The sequence below is a fragment of the Lissotriton helveticus genome, chromosome 4_1, assembly GCF_964261635.1.
Source record: "Lissotriton helveticus chromosome 4_1, aLisHel1.1, whole genome shotgun sequence".
Taxonomy (NCBI): domain Eukaryota; kingdom Metazoa; phylum Chordata; class Amphibia; order Caudata; family Salamandridae; genus Lissotriton; species Lissotriton helveticus.
In genome coordinates this window covers 1,933,315,362-1,933,336,991 of record NC_136063.1, presented here as the reverse complement: position 1 = coordinate 1,933,336,991, position 21,630 = coordinate 1,933,315,362, and the positions used below count along the sequence as shown (strand labels likewise).

Sequence of the window (21,630 nt, the reverse complement as noted above, 5' to 3'; positions counted from 1 at the left end):
CCAACTTCCCGCCCATTCTCATTCGTATTCAGGCGGAACTGACGCGGTGGAAACCGCTCTTTCTGTCCTGGCTCGGTTGTGTCCATGCAATAAAGATGACCCTGCTCCCTAAATTACTATATCTATTCCAGGCGCTTCCGATAGACCTAGAGAGAGACTTCTTTAGACGCATGAAAGCAATGATCCTGCGCTTCATTTGGCAGGGAGGGCGGGCTCGCTTCTCGTTCTTCCTGCTGAGTAGCTCCCACTGGGAAGGAGGAGTAGGCCTTTCCGATATCCAGCTCTACTATAAAGCTGTGCAACTCAGGACTCTGGTTGAATGGTCGCAGAAAGAGTCTGAGAAACACTGGCTCCATATGGACCGCAGTGTAGCAGGGAGAACATTTGGGTCTTGATCCGGCGAGCACGACAAGACAGACCTAAAAATGCCTACCTTAGCACCCCTACGCGTACCACCTTGAGAGTCTGGGATTCTGTGTCGACAGATGTCGGCTTGTCTTCCTTCCCTTCCCCTTTTACACCAATACACTTCAACACAGCGTTCCCTCCAGCTCTCCATGAGGGGCCCTTTGACGCCTGGCGAGAAGGGGGATGTCTGGTGCTGACCCACTTGTTTCATAGTTATGACCCCCTTACATTCGACAACTGTAAAAGGGACTACGGGGTTAGAGACTCTGAGCGATATCACCATGCCCAGTTACTGCATTGGGCCTTGGGACCCCAGATCCGGGAGGGGGCCACCCGCTCACTTACTAAATTTGAGTCCTTCCTGGTCAAATCCTCGTCCAAGAAGGGAGAAATCTAATTTCTATACAAACTTTTGTTGTCCACTACACTTTCCCCCCGACCGAGGTACATGTCTATGTGGGAAGGACTGACCCAGCGGGACATCCCGGACGAGGAATGGGCCCATTTGTGGTTTGACATTTTTAAATTTAACCAATCCACAGACCTGCGAGAGGCACACCTGAAGACAATGATGGACTGGTACTTGTACCCGTCCAAGCTAGCACAAATTTTTCCGGGCACATCAGATAGATGGTGGCGCGGATGCGGACTGCTCGGTGACTTCCAACACATTTGGTGGGACTGCCCAACCATCAGACCTTTTTGGGAGGAAATCTTAGCTCAGGTAAAGGACATGTTGGGGTACCCCATCCCGACTTCCATGGCTGAAACACTTCTGGGCATCCGTGATCCTATGTTAGAACATCAAACTAGGGCGGCCAAGAGAATCATGTGGCTATGTATTGGGGCGGCCAAGGTTACTATTGCGGCGGCATGGAAGAAGAAGGAGGCGCCGGCAATGTCCCTGTGGCACTCTCGGCTCTGGAGGTTGCTTAGCCTGGAACGCATGTCGGATATTTTTAAGGAAGACTTTAAGAACTTTGAGTTTAGATGGGGTCCGCTGGTCTCCTTTCTTTCAAGGGGACTGCCATCAGCAGTTTGTCCCCCTACAGTTCGGGCCCTACATCTTTTCCAACTCTAAGTAGGCCCCACATCGGCGATCCACTGCCAAGCTATAGACGCCACCACCAGGGTGGGGGGAGGGGTAAGGGGGGAGGATTCGGGGAGGGAGGGGGGTATCTGTTCAAATGTTTGACTCTTGGTGCGATTGTGACTTTGTCTTCACCTTTGACCCCAGGGAATGACTCCCTCTATATTTGCATATATTGGAACTGTTTTCATGATGGTCCTGTGAAGGACACGGCTTTCTGCGGAGACGGCGACAGTGCTGGCGTAAGCTCACATTGACACTCCCTCTCGGAAGGTCTCTACTATGTTCCAGTAAGCTCTAGAATCTGTATCCCTCAGTTGAGCTGCAAATTGTGAATGGGGTACATTGCCACTTACATCTGGGTTCCTCTTTTCTGTCTCCGTGCCTTGATTACTGACTAGCTTTCCCCTGCGAGGGATAATGGGCGGATTGTGCCTTCAGTCTATGTTAAAAATTTAATAAAAACTTCTTTGACAAAAAAAATATCTTTTGTCTATTTGTGTGATAAAACATTGCTATCTTTACCCTTTCTCAACCCAATAGGCGCGATGCGGCCTATTTATCAATTATATTAAATCACCGCTCGTGGGGACAGTGCCCTTGCTAAACCGTGAATATCAGGATCCTTTGTTAAAACTTCAAACTGTTAAAAACTGTTAAAATTTGTTGCCTCATTCACTTACTTCACCACCATCCTTTAGTAGTGAGATACCTTTTAGCCCTAGCAGACCACCTCTAGCGTTGGTCTGCGCAGAGGCTTTTGCAGCAGCCCTATGATGAAGCATGCCACAAACCTTTGTGGGTGAGGGCAGTTTTTATCAAAAATTGCACTTTTGCTACCCTTTATGTATTTGTTTTCATAAAAGAGCGATCTACATGTCCTTACGTCTTAGTGTGTAATTGGGTTTACCCTGAGGAGGGCGAAGTAAGGTAATTTCCCGCTCCCCCTTTGCTTGTGTGAAGCTCAGTGGAGGTGGGGCCCTTAGGTCGTGCATATCTGCACCTCTGGGAATGGAGTTGCAGTGTAGCATCCTGCTGAGAATTTGCGCTGTTGGGGGACAGCGAAGTAGAAAGTGTGCAAAGCAGGAGAATCCACAGTCACTCAATCCCAAAAAGTTCTGGACACCACAACACTGCTACTGGAGTTGAAAAATGTATTGTCATGTACAGATGGCAAAATTGATGCAGGTACAAATTGCCGCAGTGAGTGGAGTAGCAGGACTCCAGCATTTAAAGTGCAGAGCGGCGCATTTCTGACTGGGAGTTTGATGCTGGCACATCCAATTAAAGCTACTGAAAATGAAGAGCCTCAGCCTCATCTCCACTAAGAATCAATATTTGGAGACGTAGTCGCACCGCAGCAATAATCGAATTGTGGGCCTTCCAGAGATTACATCCATAAAAGCCATATCTCTTTTTTTGAGGAACTACTCATTGACATTTTCTACCTCATCAATTTCACAGTCACATTGGTTGTTGCGAGGGCGCACCACTCTTTGGCACTGAGGCCAAAACCGGGGGCACCCCTAGGCTGTTGATTGCGCTTGTGCTAAATTAACAGGATAGAGATACGATGCTGAAGCCAGAACCTCCCATTGCATTACTAAGGATCGAGTATAACTATGTAGCCTAACTTCACAGCATCAGTTCAGGAAGCATGACCGAAATTTGCAGACATTAAAAAGACACTTCACAATAAAGGTATAAAGTACACCATGCTCTACCTGGCAAAGCTGATGATAGAGACATCAGGGCGGACACGCGTTTACTCAAATTCTCGAGCTGCTCAAAATGTCATCCAGGAGCATACTGAAGTCCAAGAGCAATAAACACAAGAAGACATCACCTTACTGCAAGAAACTCACTTGTCTCATAAGCGCTCTACACACATTGCAGCGTCTATAATCATAAGAGGGAGTTGCTTTATAGGTGAGTTCACTCAATCAACATGAAAGTGTCCTTATTTGTTTTAAGAGGAGCCACTAGATTTCCCAGTTGCATACCTCATGATCAAGCCCTCGCACAGATAAGGTCTGTATCTGGGTGGGTTCATCCTTGATAGTCAGTGGGACACGTCATGTGTTATTGAGGGATATATATATAAAATTGCCTCAAGGTATCCCTTGTTTGTCTCAGGACTTTATGTTGGGCTCTATCAAGGTGAGTACTCGATGATGAAACATGTCAATGGCAACCCTAATTGGTGAGAGCCATTCTTAAAAAAGTGACACCACGTTAGCAGAGAAAGTAACCACATAGGCTGGAGTGAGGTCACTCTTTTTTTTTGGTTGAATATAGCTTTAAAGCCACCATAGGCAAATACTATGTACCCTACTAATATTCGAGGAAAAACTAGCAGCTGCAGACAACCTGGAGAGTGGGAAAGCCCCAGAAATAGGCCGCCTATCTGCCGAATTTGATAACAAGTATAAAGACTTGCAAGTGTGACACCTATTACCGCTGTACAATGAAGTTTGGAGAAAGGCACACTTCTGCAGACACTTCAGGAGGTAATAATAGTGCTGCCAAAACCTAGTAAAGACACTATGCAGTACTTGTCATATGGGACCATTGTCCTTACTGAATCGAGATAACAAACCTCTAGATCAAGCAATAGCCACCTGACTGACACCCCTTATGGATGGCATAATCTGCCCTGACCAGGCACGGTTAGTCCAGCGCAGGTCCACATCTAATAGCTTAAGCACTTTATTTGCAGGTCTGCATCAACTCTACCTTGAATTGGACACAGAAAAAAACTTTGATTCTTTCAAATAGGCATTTCTTAAGACTTTAGACTTCAATGATTGGGGTTGGGGACACGTTGAGATTAACCTTCCTATTATACACCTCTCTTATTACCAGGGTTAGTATAAATGGCCTTACCTCAGACGCCTTTAACATTGGCAGGAGAACCAAACATGGATGCCACCTACGCTGTACATTATAGCACATACAACAAGATGATGGACGGAGTGCTGAAACTTTTCAACCACTCACCCCCAGTCACAGATCTGGGTTTAATACATCATTCTTTTGCTCACTTCACCACCCCAGTTTAGACCCAGCCAAATGCAAATCAGTCTTGACCCTGTTCCTCATGGGAACAGTCCAACTCGAACTGCCAGGCCAGGTCTTTCCTGGACCGGAAACAAGCATCCTGGGACCGGTTTCAGGGTTTCACCTCTCATTATCCAGGCTAGCTTGATCCAGTGGCAGAGCGGGCAAGGGACCCACGTCTGGGCATACCCATGGCCACTTAGGGTGAACATAGCAAACGCAACAAGATGATGGACGAAGTGTTGAAGCTTTTCAACCACTCACTCCCCAGCCACAGTACATTATAGCCATGGAGGCTTTACCATGCTTGTTAAGGGAAAAACATATGGCCAGGTGTCTGATCTTAAGGCAGGCTGCCTTTTAATATCAATGTATGCAGACAACATTTTGCTATTTGTGAAAATCCCGGAAGAAAACTTATCCCTGATCATGTTAGAAATAATTTGATTTAGTAGACGCTTTGTTATAAAACTGAACTCTTCTCAATATCAACGGTCACTGTAAGATGAGACTTAAAATACCCGCATAAATGGTGTGAAATATTTACGAGTCCCGGGTGGTAAGCCGAAGTTGGGAGCCGCTCCGCGGCCCATAATTGCCAGACTTTTCAATTTCCGTGACAGGGACGCTATCCTGCAAGCTTCACGAACGAATGGGCCCACTAAATTTGAGAACGTATCGATCAGTTTTTACCCGGACTTCACACAGGCAGTCCAGAAACAACGAATGGGCTTCACGGGCGTGAAGAGGCGCCTCAGAGAACTGGGACTGAAATATGCTATGCTTTTCCCGGCCCGCCTGAGAATTGAGCATGAAGAGCGTGCGTTCTTCTTTGACCGCCCGAGGTGGTTAGTGACTGGTTGGACACTTTATCGATGCGCCATGAGGTCCCGGAGAACTCAAGAGGCGCTGAGGGAGGTTTTGAGGACCAGGAGCAGTGAGTCTACGTCGGCGAGCCTGATTCTGTGGCAGTGGCTCAGAGACTATGTTCTGTTATGGTGTGAATGCCCGGGGGTGGTGGGGGGTTCGGGGGATCTTCCTCCTCTGGGGACTTTTCTCTCTTTTGTGTAGGTTAGTTTAATGGGGCGACAGGCACACTGCAAGTTGGGGTGGCTTTTAGGTCTACCGCAGGGGTGCAGGGAGGGGGGTTTGAGTTTGATGGGTTCACTGGGGGTGGTGGGGAGGCTCTTTTCTCTTTGTTTGTTTCTAGGCTGTGCTTTGTTTTACATTTGCTATCATGTGGCTGTTTCGCGGTGGGGAGAGCGGTCCGTTCTCTTCTGGGATGGGGGTAGGGGACTTAGGGTGTTGAGCTGGAATGTTAATGGTCTTGGGGACAGGATAAAACGTGGGATTGTACTACAATGCTTGAAGAGATGTTCCCCAGATGTGGTCTTGCTCCAGGAGACCCACTTGGTGGGTAATACATGTCATGCACTGAACAGGCGAGGTTACCGTCTGGTGGCTCATTCCGGCTTCACCTCTGGATTGAGGGGGGTTGGTATCTTGGTTAGGAACTCCCTTCCCCTGGAGATAGATGACACGGTGTTGGACGATAGAGGCCGTTACGCAGCTATTATGGGGAGATGGGAAGGGAAGTTGATTTCCATACTGTCTATTTATGTTTCGCCTGGCCTGCAATCTACTAACTTCACCGACTTGGGTGAGGTAATTCTGGGTTTGCCCGATGGCTTGCTAGTGGTGGGTGGGGACTTTAATTCCGTGGTGAATGGGGAGAGTGATCGTAGCACCCCCAGGCTCCTCCCTACATCGCAGCTATGGTTGGGGATATTCTTGGATGCCTTTGGGTTGGCGGATTGTTAGAGACAACTGCACCCTGGCCTGCTTCAGTATACTTTTCACTCAGGAGCCCATGGAAGTCTCTCGAGGATTGATTATATCCTCGTGCCGGTGGTGCAGTTGGTCTCGGTGCGTGAAATCAAGCATTTGGCTAGAGGAATTTCGGATCACTCCCCGCTATGGCTCCACATCGATATACATCTGGGGGCTGGGGGTCGGCTTGCCCCGATCAATCCATGGCATTTTCAGAACCCCACCATCAGATCTGAGGTGATCAAGTGTATGAACTTTTATTTTACTGAAAATGAGGGTTCGGTGTCCTCCCCGGTCTCCCTATGGGAGGCATATAAAACTGTGATCCGTGGTCAGACCCTGTCTTTGGTTGCTGGCGAGAGGAGGCGTAAGAATGGGGAGGTGGTGAGCTTGGAGTCTGAGATTGCTGTATTGGAGGAACGGTTGGAAACTGGGGTTACGCCCGAGAAATTGCATGTCTTGGCTCTTAAGCAATCTGATTACAGGGCCTTGGTGAATGACTCGGCTGAGGCAATGAATCGTGTGCAGCAGGGGCGTCTGTATGATGTGGGTGATAAAGCGGGGAAGTTGATTGCTTGGCTGGATAGGCGAGACAGACTGAATCGTGTTGTGCCTGTAGTTGAGAAAGTTGATGGAACGCGAGTGGTGGACCCGGTTGGGATAGTTGAGGGCTGTGTATGCGCCGGTTTCGAGCATGCCGGAGGAGGACTCACACTTGCTGCTTCGTGATCTTGAGTTGCCTAGTCTCTCGGAGTCGGATGGGGTGTTAATGGAGGCTGATTTTTCCATTGATGAGGTTGCGCTCGCTATACGCTCCCTTCGCTCGGGGAAGGCCTCTGGTCCCAATGGTATACCGGTTGAGTTATACAAGCTATGCCCGGATAAAATGGCGCCGTATCTGCTTCGTATGTTTGCGGCATCGCGAGACCTTGGATTTCTTCCACGGGACCAGAGGCTGGCCTCTATTGTGGTTATCCATAAGGATGGCAAACCCCGCGAGCGCTGTTCATCGTATCGCCCGATCTCACTTTTGAATGCTGAACCCAAAATACTGGCAAAACTTTTGGCGAACTGACTGGTCACGGTGATTAGTGAGTTGGTTCACCCTGATCAGTCTGGTTTTATCCCCCAACGCAATACTGCGCTAAATCTTCGTCATCTTCACGGCGTCATCGCGAGGGTGGGTCTCTCAGCGAGCCGGCCATCTTGGTTTCTCTCGATGCCTCGATGGCCTTTGATACGGTTGAGTGGCCGTATTTGTGGGCTACTCTTGCCAAATTCGGTTTTGGTCCAAAGTTTATCGCTTGGGTTAAACTCCTGTATGAGCAGCAGTTGGCGCAGGTTGTGGTTAATGGTAGAGCCTCGGAGCCCTTTGTTCTCGGACGAGGCACGAGGCAGGTATGTCCTTTGTCACCGCTATTGTTCGCACTTGCGCTCGAGCCACTTGCCGCCTGGCTCCGTTGGGAGCCTTCATTAAAGGGTATTCGGTGGTCCCCCGACTTCGATGATCGTATATCATTGTATGCCGATGATATTTTATTGTACCTGACGTCCCCCCGTAAATCACTGGGAGTACTCTTTGATATTTTGAGTTCCTTTGGACGTAACTCCGGGTTGGTTATCAATTGGTCCAAGTCATGTATCTTCCCGCTGACCGGTGATCCTCTTTCTCTGCCCCGAGTATGCCCGATCCCGGTTTCTAGTGATGGCTTTAAGTATTTAGGGATCTATATTTCACTTGACCCGGTGCTGCGCTATGAGCGTAACTTGTTGCCTCCACTCGCCCGGCTTCGGTCGGACGTCACTGCATGGTGTGGTCTACCCTTGTCACCCCTGGGACGGGCGGCCCTGTTTAAAATGATGTCTCTCCCCCGTTTTTTGTATGCCGTACAAAACGCACTTGATCTAGTGCCGGCTAGCTACTTTCGCGAAATCGAGTGCCTCCAGAGAAAGCTAGTTTGGGCGGCCGACCCCGTATTGCGTTGGCTAAGCTTACGCTGCCCTGGTACGATGGGGGCATAGCGTTACCTGATATAAGAAGATACTACTGGGCATCTCAACTGAGCGCTGTGAACCATGCCATGTACAGTCCAGTCCCGAATCCTGCCTTCGAGATGGACCGGTGGCTGTTACCCGGGGGAAACTACTACAGGGCTCTCTACTCTCGGGGCGCTAGGAAGAATTTGACGGGACCCACTGAAGTGGCTGTGCGGGTGTGGGGCAGCGCGACCGCGGCTACTGGATGGGTAGGTAAGCTGACCAGGGCGACCCCTCTTTTTGCTGCGGAGAGACTTGGTGAATTGTGGACGTCAAAGGGTTTCGATAGGTGGGACTTCATCGGAATCAGCAAGGTAGGTGACCTCTGGGTTAAGGATAGAGTAAAGACCTTTGCTGAATTGAAACAGGAATACAGTTTGAATGACTCGGAATATTTTCGATACCTCCAGGTTCGTCATGCCATTGGGTCGGTTTTTCCGGCCGGTTCTGATATTCCGGAGAGCTCCCCCCTGGAAGACAGGGTGCTAGACGACCATATTCCGGACAGCACTATCTCCCTTATTTATAAAAAACTTATCAATGCTCGATCGGACTTGCTTGTTCAGCTTCGTGGTGCCTGGACTAACGATGGGCTGGAACTGGATGATGAGGATTGGCAGACTGCGATATCCTCTCCCAAAGAGGTTGCGATTCCGGCGCGTTTGCGACTCGTTCAGCTGAAGATTCTGCACCGAGTCTGTCACGGGTCCCCGGCTGATGCGAATGGGTTTTTCTGAGGATGGACTGTGTCGACGTGGCTGTGGTATGATTGCTACCTTCCTCCACATCGTATGGGAATGTCCGGAAGTTGTGTCTTTCTGGACTAGAGTGCATGCGGTGATGAGTGGGGTGACGAATGTTGAGTTGCTACCTGAAGCCAGGCGCTGTCTATTGAATATATGGGAACCGAATGATTGCACCGTTGCTCAGACTCGGTGGGTTATGCTGGGAAACATGGTTGCGAAAAGGGACATTGCACAGTTGTGGGGTTCTCCGAGGGCACCATCAGTCTCCAAATGGGAAGAAAATATGGACTGGTGCATGTTCAGAGAGAAGATTGTTTATGTCTCCCGTGGCAGGCCCAAAAAATGGGGTAGGATATGGGACCAATGGAACTCATACCGTGGGGAGATATGTGATCCCCCCTTTATTGATCCCCCTGACACTCCTTGTTCCCCTTGACTGTACGTTTCGGCTCCCTCCTGTACCACATTATTGATATGTTTCTGGCTCTGGATCCCCCTCTCCCCGCCCCCTCCTTTATCTCCTGGAGGCCCTCCTGCCTTTCCATGATGCCTCTGATTGCCTCTCCCCGTATCGTATGGAACAGACACAACAATTTAGGATACAGCCTTGTTTTCTTCTTTTTCTTAGATGTTTTTGTTTTTAAAAATGAAAGCTTTTCGTATCTTATCGTTATAGATTTGACCAATATAGTGCACCATTGTTGCCGGGCCCTTGATTGTCGGCTGATGAGCTGTGTAATGCTATACTGCTTTTCTGATATGTCACTGGCCGGCCCAGGGGGTTGTAGGCCTGTAATTGTATTTCCTTATTGCTAAATAAAGGTTTAAAAAAAAAAAAAAAGTTATATAAAAACAGTCATAGATTAACTTAGTTATCCATAATTAGTCTTACCTAATGATAAGAGAATTGCCATCCACTCTCGAACCACTTGGTACATCATGTAGTGCCCAACTTTAAATAAAGAGAACGACAGTTGCAGACAATACATACAAAAATGTGAGGAATCACAATCTATGGCAGAGATTATGTCTCAGGCTGATCAGGATGTATCTTGTTAGGTGTAGAGATACATATCAAATAGAATATTTCAGCTTTGGTGTTATTCACACCAAGTGCCTCAACATATTATGGTATATTGTTGTATTCTGAATTGGTGCTCTCCCTTTAAGTCTGTCATTCTATTTAGAACTGTATTGTAGGGGTGTTCTTTGTCCTAGCTTGGAAGGGCAGTTGCCTGCTAGCTTGGAAAGGGACACCAGCTTATCTCTGTACAAGATAAAAAATATCTTTTATTTATACCTTTATTGATTGTGGACAATCAAGCTTCCCCTACAACAGATGGCGATGAACCTCTAGCAGGAGTACAGAGATTGAAGAAGAATTTAGCTGGTGGAGAACCACGCGTGGAAAATTCGAAGGATTAAGACTTGAATCTAGTCAAAAGCAAGTTTACTCTTTTTGAAGAAAAGGAACCGTACGGAGTGTTTATCCGTGAAGAAGAAATAACAATTTGATTTTGGTGCAAGGATTGTTAAAGATCAAAGAATTAATTACTATTCCAACGTTAAGGAAAGTATCTCAAAGTCGCTTTACAGTACGAAGTAAGGAAACATCGATAAGGACCTGAATGAAGCACCGTTAAAGAGTTGTGTGAGTTTTATTCTTTTTACTTAAAAAAAAAAAGTTAGATGTATCTCAACTACTTTAAAATCTGCAAGCGACATTTGAATATTTATAAGTAAACTCACCAAGTAACGTTGAAGCCAGCGTGAGCAGGAGATTCTGTCTTGAGCCGCGAGAAGAGGATTCTGCCTTTGCATTTGTGGCCGCTTATGACGTGACGCTTTTGGTGGCAAGATAGTCGAAGGACTAAAAAATTCATTAAGGAAAGTTAACGTAGTGACGTACCAGCGTGTGGCAGCCATCTTGGATACTTTCTTAGCGTTACCTAGCAACGTAATTTTCTTCGTGATTAAGACGAAGTGCACAACTTGTTTGCTTATTAAAAGGAAAACGCCTCATATTAACAACAAACGGAATCGGAATAACAACAAACGGAATCGGAATAACAAAGAACATTATTGGTAAATCGTCACATCTTTTTTTTTTTTTTTAAATAAACAGGAGTATAACGAACTTCCTTAAGAAAGGTGGGAGAGTGAATTTGGAAGTGCCGAAGCTGAGTTACTGTTTTTGTTTATTTCGAACATTGACTAACAGAAGTATTTAAAAAAATAGTGAGTAAACTTTGGAATATGAAAAATCATAATGTAGTGTTACCACCACCGTTTTTACAAGATAGTGGTGATCCTCCAATTGAATGGGAGGAATGGATTGAGATTTTCGAAAATTATATAGAAGCTGTAGATGGCAAGGATTTCAGTGCCATAAGGAAAAGAGCTTTGTTATTAAGCACTTTAGGGAAGGAAGGACAGCACGCATTTACATTTTTACCTCAAGGTATTAATGCAGATGGAACAGTTATTTCTAATGTTTACACAGAAGCTAAGGAACGTTTAAAGAAGCAATATTCAAAGGAAGTGAATATTGTGATGGCAAGACACAAGTTTTATACTCAACCACAGAAGCAGGAGGAGACTGTTGACCAATTTGTCACACGGCTGAGAGAGTTGTCCCTAAAGTGCAATTTTGGAAACATCAGAGACGAGATGATACGAGACCAGCTCATAGAACAGTGCAAGAATAAGAAGATGCAGGAGAAATTGTGGGCTGCGAAGAATCCGTCATTACAAGATGCAGCAGAGATTGCGAAAGTTGTGGAAGAGTCGAGTGCTTGTATGAAAGAAATGGAACGTAAGGAGGACTTGAAAGAGTCAGTTTCGTGTGTGGAGCATGTTGAAGGTGTTGCAGAGGTTGGTAGTAAAAAAGGGTATGAGAAGACTGAGAAAGGTGTAGGAAGAACGTCCAATTTCAATTCATATGGATCAGATCAGTATAGAAATAGAGACAAAATGTGCACAAGATGCGGGAGTACTTATCATACCGCAGATTACCGGAAATGCTTTGCTTTAGATAAGGAATGCAGGAAGTGTGGTAGGTGAGGTCATTTCAGTAAGATGTGTAAATTTAGTAGTAAAGGGAAAGTAGCTGTGATTCAAGAGGAAAGGGTGTGTGCTAGTGTGAGTACTGGAGATGAAGGTGCAAAGAAAATTTTGTGTGTGTCTGATGAAGAATCTGATAAGGAGTCGGGTAGAAAGGTCAGACCAAAAGCAATTTTTTTCATTGATGGTGTAGAGACTGTCTTGATGGTAGATTCAGGGTCATTCTGGACAATCATACCTGAGTGTTTGTTTAAAGAGAATTGGCCGAATGTAGAATTGGATCCTAAGGATATTAATCCAAGTGGATATCAAGGGGAGAAGATTGACATGATTGGTTATATGATTTCGGATATAATATTTAAGAACAGATCTGTTAAAGGGAAAGTGTATGTGGCACAGTCGGAACCGCCAATTTTAGGTTGGGGTCATCAGTACGACTTACACATCATAATCAATCCAAGAGCAAAAGATCAAGTCATGGTTGTGGATGAAGTGATGACAAAATCCATAGTTGATGGAATGGCTGAATTGTTTAAGAAGGAAATTGGGGAGTTAAAGGGGTATGCGCATAAGATTATGCTCAAGCCTGATGCAATCCCTGCGCAGCATGAAGTCAGGAAGGTTCCCATAATAGCCAGAGCAGAAGTTAAGAAATTGATGAGCGAGAGGTTAGAACAAGGAGTGATTGAGCAGATTGAGACGTCAAGCTGGATTTCGCCAGTTGTGATTACGACGAAATCGGACGGCAAGTACAGATTCTGTGTTGATTTGCGCAGTTTGAATAGGAATATTATTGTAGACAATTTTCCCCTTCCCAATATTAACGAATTGGTCTTGCTGTTGAAAGGGGGAAGGATTTTCACGAAATTAGACTTACGCAGTGCGTATCATCAAATCAAACTTCACGATGAATCTAAACCATTGACGGCATTTATTACAAGTGAGGGAGTCTTTCAGTTTACTCGCATGCCATTCGGGTTGGCTTCGGCTGCTGGGGTCTTTCAGCGCATGATGGGGTCAGTTCTAGGTGGGATAAGGAATGTTGTCTACTTTCAGGATGATGTATTGTTATTTGGGAAAGACAAAGAAGAACATGATTTGATTCTGAAGGAAGTGTTAGAGAAAATGGAGTATGCTGGTTTGACTTTGAAGAAGGAGAAATGTAAGTTTGCAGTGGAAGAAGTAGATTATTTGGGTTTCACCTTGTCGGCTGAGGGAGTTAAGTCTAAGCGTGATTTGTTGAAGTCTATACGTAAAGCACCATCACCAGTTGACAGAGACCAGTTGAGATCTTTTCTTGGTCTTATTGAATATTACGTGAAATTTGTGCGTAATTTTGCAGACAAGACGGAAAAGATAAGCTTGTTACTCAGGAAAGGTTGTAGGTTTAGGTGGGGTGAAGAGGAAGAGAGTGTGTTTCTAGGAATAAAGAAGGAGATTTGTGGAGCAGGGATTTTAACACCTTTTGATACAGCTTTAGAGTCTATTTTGACTGTGGACGCGAGTGCGGTAGGTTTGGGTGCAGTACTTGCACAAGTGCATGTCACTGGTACCAAAACGGTGGCTTTTGCATCTAGATCCCCCACTAGTTCTGAGAGGAATTATTCCATTATTGAGAGGGAGGCACTCGCAGCAGCTTGGGGATGTGAATACTTTAGAATGTATCTATGGGGGAAGCATTTCAGGTTGGAGACTGATCATAAACCCCTGGTTTATGATCAGTCTCCAACACACTGGGGACACACTGTTTCCTAGTGTAACCAGGCGCTATATAAGATGCTTTTATTATTATTATTATTATTATTATTGTTAAGATATTGTCACCGGGTGGTGCAGGCAAAAGATCGGCGAGGTTGGCAAGATTGGCAGCGAGGCTACAGGAATTTCTATATAGGGTTGATTATATCCCGGGCTGGAAGAATAATCAAGCTGATGGGTTGTCTAGACTTCCGTTGCCTTGGAATGAGGTGGATCAATCTGGAGTAGAGTCATTTTTGTATGAGGGCTCGGTTGGAGATGTAGTGGAATTTTGCTCGGGAGCAATTAGTAGAGAACAGTGGAATGAGGGTATGGCAAAATATGAGGTATAGTTTATCAACAAGGTCCACCTCACGTAGAGTTAGTGTGTATCCTGATGTTCATGGAATACACAATGTGTGTTAAAATACCCCTCACACACCAAAAGGGCCCTTGGTGTCATGCTTCATCATTGGGGTCTTCCTGCCCTTGGGAACTGTACTTTCAGAAGAGGAGGACGTGCCCACCTTGGTGCCATCAAGCACCACCTCTTCACTCCCTTTTTTGATTTCTTTAAAAGATGAGGTATTACATAAAGTTAAAGATTTGATAGTTAAGGGTCCAAGGCGTGAAAGCACTCTGGAAGTTGCAGTTAGACCGTTTGGGAAGGTTTTAGATGAGTTATCAGTTTTGGACAAAGATGGGAATATTGTGATGAAAGGTGAGAAATTCATTCCACCTAATGATTTAAGAATTTTGCTATTCAAATTGGCGCACGAAGGCCATTTAGGTCAATCTCTTACCAAGACATGGTTGAGAGAATATTTTTGGTGGCCAGCTACCGATACTAATGTTTCTGATTGGGTCGAGAGATGTGTGGATTGTTTAGAATCTGAGAAAAGGCTGAAGGTTGGCAGTCAAGCTTCTCATGGCTCTATTGTTGATCCAAAATCCCCTTGGCACTCTGTGTGCATGGACTTTATTGGGCCGTTTAATGGCCTGAGTAGTGAGTTGAAATTTGCATTGGTGTCAGTGGATGTAACTTCTAAATGGCTGATTGTGAAGTTTTGCAGAGAGATAACAACAAGGTCTACATTATTTTGTTGAAGGAGATATTCAGAGAGGAGGGTTATCCGATTAAATTGGTAACCAATAATGGGACTCAGTTAACCTCTGATGAGATGGTGAGGTTTTTGAGTGATTGTGGGATTGTACACATCAGAACATCTTTATACAACCCACAGGGGAACGGAATGGTTGAGAGAACGAACAGGATGGTGAAGGGGGCGATTTAGATGGCTATTAGCAGTGGCGGTGTGGTCAGGAATATGGTTGATGATTTAGTGTGGGCGTACCGCACCACTGAGAGTCATGTGACTGGGAAAATTCCATTTAATGTGATGAGAGGGCGTTCGGCAAGTACCAAGTTATTGCCTGCCTGGATGAAGGAGTGCTTTAACTTGGCGAGTATGGAAGAGAGTACAAAGTCTAGCGATGTTGTAGCCCAAGAGGGAGGGAACACTATAAAAGTGAATGACTTAGTAAACGTGAAACCTGAAAGAATTACGGGTGGCTTGTCAAAATTTAGGGGACCTTTCAGAGTAAAGTCAGTTCATAATAGGTTTGTAACTCTGGACAATGGTGAACATTGGAATATCAGAAGGGTAGCATTGTACAAAAGACATGTGGTTGGAGATTGTGGGGGTTCCAGTGTGAGGGGAATGGATGTAATTGATAGAAGCACGAGTAATGGAAACAAATTTGTTTTTTCAAACAGAAGGAGCAGAAGACCACCTTCTTATCTTCAAGATTATTATTGTGGTGATGTTTAATTGTTTTTTTTTAATGTCTCTATTGTTCCTTTTCATTTTGTTGTTTTTTTTTTATCTTACTTTACTTTACGGAATGAAGGGAAGAGGATATGTTGTATTCTGAATTGGTGCTCTCCCTTTAAGTCTGTCATTCTATTTAGAACTGTATTGTAGGGGTGTTCTTTGTCCTAGCTTGGAAGGGCAGTTGCCTGCTAGCTTGGAAAGGGACACCAGCTTATCTCTGTACAAGATAATAAATATCTTTTATTTATACCTTTATTGATTGTGGACAATCAAGCTTCCCCTACAACATATATCACTTTATTCACGATTGCTGCAGCACACAGAGGTCACAGGAAAGCAGTGGGGTTAAGAGCCTGACGCGTTTCATGATTCTCTCATTTCTTCAGAGGCTCAATTTCCTAATATCACGCTGCCACAGGTGCCGTGACTCTTGATAAACGATATCCAGTCCTCAGTGGGTGTGGCCGCTTGCATGGCCTTCTGGAATCTGTAGTTAGGCACAAATAAAACTACAGTGAGCTGGCGCGGGATACAGTCCATATTAAAATAAGTATCACCACAGTGGGTTGCTATTGCCATGCTGCTTCTAGAAATGCTGCACTTCACTGCAACCATGTTCGAGCACCTGGCCCACTAAGCTTACGTCGCTTTGGCGTCACAGGGGTCCGTGATGACACGGTGGGTTTCCTCCACGGCTAGGCACAGCCGTTTCAATCCCATCAAGAAGATGCATGGCAATAGCAACCCACTGTGGCAATACTTATTTTAATATGGACTGTCCCTATGACTATCCCTATGTATATATCTGACACCATGTTCAAGAGTTTGAGACAAATTATTCTTACATTCTCTGATAGTTCTTGTGTTGCTATAGCTTATTTGACAGACTATACGCAGCCCAGCACACACTTTTCACAACAGTCTGTAATAGTTGCCATCCAATCTTTATATTGTATTTTGCATTTACCTGTGTGTGTATATAAATAGAAACAACTTCATGAAATGCATTGTGTTCAACTGAATTAAGGTTTCTTTTCCTCAGACCTTTGATGCCCACGATCTGTATACAGGCAACAATTTCACCAGGGTTCTTAATACTCTAACAGCGGTCAACAAAGCTACGGAAGGTAAAAACATTTAGCTTTGTGTTGCTTTGATCATTAATGAATTTGCTTATGTTTTTGTAAGTGTAATATGTTTTAGCTTTCAGGAATATTTACTGATGTGTGATACTGTGTTATTTATTTTGCATTCTATATACCAATCTAAAAATGCCCAGTGGCATAGCTTCAGAGGGGGTGTTTGGGGTGTGACACCCTCCGAATACATGCATTTTTTACTTGGTGGTTATGAGCCAAGAACGAAAAACGGTGGGGAGAGAGAGGCAGACAAAGATATCCATCCGTTGGCTGAATTTGAAAATGTTAAATGAGATAACCTAGAACCAGTACCGGCTTCCCTCCCTGTCCTAATTGTGTGGCCCTGGAAAAATATTTTAGTTCCAAGAGTTCAGCAATACGTATTATCACATATGAGTGCACTTTCAAATACTTGAGTACACGAAGTGTGCTGTAGAAGCAACCCTTATGGTCGAGTTAAGAAACTATAATGTTACTCCATCTATAATAAGAATCTAGGTCACATTTAGTGTTTACATGACTACTGACTTGGCTCTTAGTTCACTAATGGCATTGTCTTTGGGTGGTGAGCCAAAAATGTTTCTAAAAACTATCCCTTTTAATAAATGTTTGTCTATGTAGTGATATAATGTGATTAGGGCTCCCGGTTTTATGATATTTATTTTTTTAGCATTTTCGTGTGTATTTATCCATATTTATTTGTTCGGCCATCTTATTGGTATTTATCCATATTTTTGTTTTGTGAACAGATGAAGAGATAACTTGTATATTTCCGCATTTATTTAATGGATAAACGCGCACTCATACTTTTATGCCTGTTAGGTTTTAGCAAATCACACAGCTATAGATAATATAATAATAAACCCACATTGTGCTATAATGTGAATTTTTCAAAGACATGTTGTGACAAGCAGGAATTTAAGCAAATCTCAATGAGCTTTTTAACTGCCCAAGCTGCTATGTACAGCTATTGGCCATGCTTCCAATATGTTTAGCAATTGGCCTGAAAGTCTTTAATCTCAACATGGAGTGCCACTCTAAAGAAGCCAAATTATCTGTATTTTCCTGATGTTAGAAATAAATACAGCCAGGAAGCACAATGATTTCTGTCTGTATTTGTCTGTAAAAATAAATAAAAACAGAAAACAGGGAGCCCTAACAGGAGCCCTAACAGAGATGAACTAAGGTAAAATGCTTCAGCATGTTAAAGAAATAAATGTTTTTGAATTTTGTAGAGATTGAGTGATATTTTAGATTGTTTGTTGAATGATATACATGCCAAAGGGTTTTATGGCTCCGCCTGTGCAAGGACTCTTGGAGCCAAGCCTAACCCATGGCTTGGATCTGACTAGGTTCACCATAGTAATTAATTACCGGTGCACTCTTCCCTATTTGCGACTCGGGCTTAGTACATGAGGCCATCAATTACTTAATAAAATTACTTGTCATGCGAGGATTTGACAACTTTACCATCAAAGCTTCTTGTAGCTGAGATGAATATGAGTGCATGCAGTGTAAATGCATTTGGAAGAAGTGATCCCAGGGCAGGTACTCAAGGCAGTTGTGTTTTACATGGCCAAAGGCCTGAGTTACGAGGAAGAACTACCAGGCAGGTAGGATGGGCAGTGGTCTAGCTTCAGTGGGGATGTTTTGGGTGTAAAACGTTCTGTAAATATGTAGACCTGCACACCTGAAATAAACTAAAAAGTTTTTCAGTTTTAAGTTGCTGTGAAACAGTTGGAGAGCTGCCTTACTCGGGGTACAGCCCAAACCCCCCACCTTAAAAATCGCACTTGTTGAGGTCTGGGAACACCCAGGTCTGCAAGACACTCTGTCTAAGTCCCTAAGGTTTCGTAACTTCAAAATTATAATGATGCGTAAATGTTTTTTTTATCACTCAACACCAACAGTATTACAATGTTTGATCCAAGTCTAATTGTATGCAAAAACATTTTTATAAACCAAAGTTCTTAACACAAAAGGTAAATAACTAGCAGTTTTCAACACACTCTAGTTACTGTTACAGTGTTCTTTTTACACGAGATACATTTTGTTTGAATATTGTTTAAAGATTAAAACAAGGGGTTGAAACAGAAAATGCCCAATGCATTTCGGGTTTGGAAAAACCCTTCTTCAGTGGTTACATTTTCAAATTTATATATGTAATGTAATGTAATGTATGTATACTTGTAAAGCGCACTGTTACCTCGTTACGTGGTGTCCTGGCGCTGTATACCGCTGGGGAACCCGTCCTGGCTTTCCCTGTGAGAGGGCACCCCAAGGTGAAGCCAGGCATCCCCGGCGTTGCTAGGGCCGTTGTGGAGATTAAGCAAGCTATTGCCCAGAGTTGCAGAGTGGGACCCATGGTTAGCATAGGCACCTAAGCGAGAATTATCGAGTCCGCGGACATTGACCCAAGACCCTGCCGCGTCGGGAATTGAACCCTGGTCCCGGGCCGACCTCTGCTTCAGGGTCTGCCGCTTCTAACCAGTGAGCCACACTTCTCATATATCTCGCACATTTGCTGATTTTTTTCCTTCTGGTGGACACTACAATAAAAACACAACACGGGTACCATGCTTAGTCCTGATCAAGTGTCAGGTGCTGAATTACATTTGTATTAGTAGGATTTGCACTTGAAAGAAAAATGTTTAAAGGTGTTTGTGCTTAATAGCGAAACCAAACGCGTGAGAGAGAAACCATAACTTCTGTGCATACTAGAGAGTTTGAATACCTGTATATGTTCATAAGTTATGCTATGTGCCTGAATGTCTACCGGTTCAATAGTGACCAAAGTTATGAGAAATACTCACAAACGCGAGCTTCTGCAAGTGTATTCTTAAACAAATAAACCAGTGTTATTATAAGAAAGCAACTTTAACATGTTTGTGCTAAAACCAATATCCTCCTATTAACAGGTCTCTCTTACCGATTCCGAGCTCCAACATTGTGCTAAGTAAGGTACTGGCTCCAGTGATGGTAAACATGAGAGTCAAGTTTCTGCCGTATAAAAACCAGCGGCTTCACGACTTCCTGAGTTAGAGCGAAACAACCTCGTAACTACACGGTTCTGCAATAACGGGGACAAAAACATTCTGTGAGTCACCCTTCGTCTATAGCAAACATGCTTGCAAAATCCCAGTAAACACGCTGTCCACGCCGACTCACCTAACGGTTGCCTCAATCTATCCGTCTCTTCCGTGTGCATAGAACACAACAATACCACCTGTAGTCACATGACTAGTTTAAACGACCCTCGTATTTCTTTCCCTGCTCAGTGTTTAACAAAACTTTATTGAAAAGAAAGGATCCAACCCGCATACACCAGTCTCGCTAAGGGTTCTTAGGTGTAAAACCTCAGTGAAGACAAAAAGATAATGCTAACAAACAGTAAACCGCGCGTTTGTATTTCTAAAAATTAATCCAATGTATTGCTGTTTTAAGAAACCAATTAAAGCGGCACATCCAAAAATTAGTGAAACAGCGCAAAAAAGGTTGAAGGAGAGTGAGGAAAAAATAGAAAACATTATAAATGGTAAAGTGTAATCATGTGCAAATCCTGTACAAAGAAGAAGTAACAGTGTTACATAGTCTGTATACACTCATGTGTGACCTCTCCACATTGAATGCATATACTCAAAGGAACACAACATTAAAGGGAAGAGTGACTGTGTTACATAGCCTGTTTACACTCATATGTAACCTCTGCACATTGAATACATATGCTCTTGGGAACACAACATTAAAGGAAACACAACATTTCATACTGGTCATTCAGACCCCTGGACTGATGGTACAAAGATATTTAATCCAAAAAGTCTCTCTGCGAGACAACAAAGTCTGGTAATCTTAACCCATTATGTCATCCACCTTTTCTAGTATTGTGAATCTAATTTGCGGGATATTATGTGATGCCTGTACCCAATGTGTGGCTAAGCTTGACGTGAGATTTTTATTTCGAATTGTGCTTTTGTGCGCTATGATACGAGTCTTCACTTTTCTACAGGTCCTCCCAACGTAAACTAATCCACATGGGCACCGGATGGTGTATATCACGCTAGCAGTGTTCCATTCATACGTATGCCTCAATGTTATATTCCGTCCTGTCTTTGGGTGTGCGAATGTGTTGCCTGTCATTACATTGCTACACTGACCACAATTCCAGCATTTGCACATGCTTTTGTATGCAGTGTTGCGGGGTGTGTGTTTTCTTTCTGGAGAAATTGAGGCCGGGATACCCGTGTGGGCCTGCACTGCGGCCTCAGAGCACGAGTCGCCCGGCGGGGGCTACTGCGACCACTAAGGAGAGACGGAACGGCTCCACACCCACCACCGGAGCTGCAGACGGCCTTGGGGGAGTTGCCAGGCTGGGGGCCCGGAGCACAGCCTTGGGCACGGTCGGAATGCACCGCCTCCATAGCACCCGTATCAGAGCCGGGGGCCAACCGCACGATCGCCTGTCCTCTCTGCTGCTACATGAGGCTGTCCTACTGAGCTGGTGGCACCAGGATCCGGAGAAGATACCAGGGGCCCGAAAGGCGAGTGGTGTGCGCATCACCGGCCGCCCGGACTCACGTGAAAGCCCCTGCAGCCACCCCGCAGACACAAGAGAGGCGAGGTAAGAGAGATCCTTCATAAAGCAGCCAACCCTCGCATGCCTACCCGACCGGAGCAGAGCAGGGGTC

General features: G+C 44.7%; 1 protein-coding gene across 3 annotated transcripts in view; it reads left to right on the top strand.

The window, feature by feature from the left end:
- Window positions 1–21,630, top strand: part of ARHGEF6 (Rac/Cdc42 guanine nucleotide exchange factor 6) — a 1,071,863-nt gene that overhangs the window by 344,476 nt on the left and 705,757 nt on the right. For all 3 annotated transcript variants that reach the window (XM_078688613.1, XM_078688614.1, XM_078688615.1), the window contains one exon: window positions 16,849–16,933. In XM_078688613.1, the coding sequence (XP_078544739.1) occupies window positions 16,849–16,933 (85 nt within the window). The remainder of the gene's footprint in view (window positions 1–16,848; window positions 16,934–21,630) is intronic.